The sequence below is a fragment of the Gallinula chloropus genome, assembly GCF_964237585.1.
Source record: "Gallinula chloropus genome assembly, chromosome: Z".
Classification (NCBI taxonomy): domain Eukaryota; kingdom Metazoa; phylum Chordata; class Aves; order Gruiformes; family Rallidae; genus Gallinula; species Gallinula chloropus.
In genome coordinates this window covers 86,713,106-86,714,457 of record NC_140089.1, presented here as the reverse complement: position 1 = coordinate 86,714,457, position 1,352 = coordinate 86,713,106, and the positions used below count along the sequence as shown (strand labels likewise).

The window sequence follows — 1,352 nt, the reverse complement described above, 5'->3', positions numbered from 1 at the left end:
CCGGCGGGTGGGATGCGCACGTCGGAGAGCCGGGGTGCGTGGAAGCGGGCGGCAGGCAGCGACGGGTACACCCCCCGCGACGCCAGGTTGGGTTTGGGGGGGGGGGCCGGGGTCGCCGAGGGCATCGCCTCCCCACGCCGGGAGACCCGAGTCGGGGGGAAGGGGGGCGGGGAAAGGCGTGCCGGCAGCCGGGACCCCTCGTCCGCGGTGGGTCCCCGGCTGACGGCGCTGTCTCTCCCTCTCTCTCTCTCTCTCTCTCAACACCTCCCCCCCACCCCCCAAACCCTTCCCCGCCCGCAGCTGGAGCACAACAGCCGCCCCGGCGCTGAAACGATGGCGACCAGCCCGCTGCCCGGCCCCACCGACATCCTGCTGCCCTCGCCGTCCAGCGCCTACCCGCCGGACCCCATGAACCAACCGAGGGCCGGCCACGCCGCCATGAAGCCCAACCAGGTGGGGCAGGTGATCCTCTACGGCATCCCCATCGTCTCCCTGGTCATCGACGGGCAGGAGCGGCTGTGCCTCGCGCAGATCTCCAACACCCTCCTTAAAAACTTCAGCTACAACGAGATCCACAACCGGCGGGTGGCTCTGGGCATCACCTGCGTGCAGTGCACACCGGTGCAGCTGGAGATCCTCCGGCGGGCCGGGGCCATGCCCATCTCCTCCCGCCGCTGCGGGATGATCACCAAGCGGGAGGCGGAGCGGCTCTGCAAGTCTTTCCTAGGGGAGAACCGGCCCCCCAAGCTGCCGGATAACTTCGCCTTCGACGTGTCCCACGAGTGCGCCTGGGGATGCCGCGGCAGCTTCATCCCGGCCCGCTACAACAGCTCCCGGGCCAAGTGCATCAAGTGCAGCTACTGCAGCATGTACTTCTCCCCCAACAAGTTCATCTTCCACTCCCACCGCACCCCCGACGCCAAGTACACCCAGCCCGACGCCGCCAACTTCAACTCCTGGCGCCGCCACCTCAAGCTCACCGACAAAAGCCCCCAGGACGAGCTGGTCTTCGCCTGGGAGGACGTCAAGGCCATGTTCAACGGCGGCAGCCGCAAGCGGGCCCTGCCGCCCGCTCCCCCCGCCCCCGCCGCCGCCGCCCCGGCCGCCTGCCACCCGCTGGGCTCGGTGAAGGCGGCGGCCGCCGTGGTGGGCGGCGGGTTGCTGAGCCCGCACCTCCTGGCCGCCCCGCCCGAGCTGCACCAGAAGCGGCCGCGCTTCGAGGAGGACGAGGAGCTGCAGGAGGCCGTGGCGGCGGCGGCGGCGGCGGCCGCTCACGGCGGCAAGAGCCCGCGGAGCTACCCGGTCATCCCGGTGCCCAGCAAAGGCTCCTTCGGCGGCGTGCTCCAGAAGTT

The 1,352-nt window shown here is 71.2% G+C and overlaps 1 protein-coding gene across 1 annotated transcript in view; it reads left to right on the top strand.

Moving 5' to 3' along the window:
* Window positions 1-333: 333 nt before the first annotated feature.
* SKOR2 (SKI family transcriptional corepressor 2) overlaps window positions 334-1,352 on the top strand; it is a gene marked incomplete at both ends in the record, with an annotated part of 26,072 nt that continues 25,053 nt past the window's right edge. The window contains one exon of the mRNA XM_084278697.1: window positions 334-1,352. This exon is cut by the window's right edge and continues 1,207 nt beyond it. Coding sequence (XP_084134823.1) covers window positions 334-1,352 — 1,019 coding nt within the window.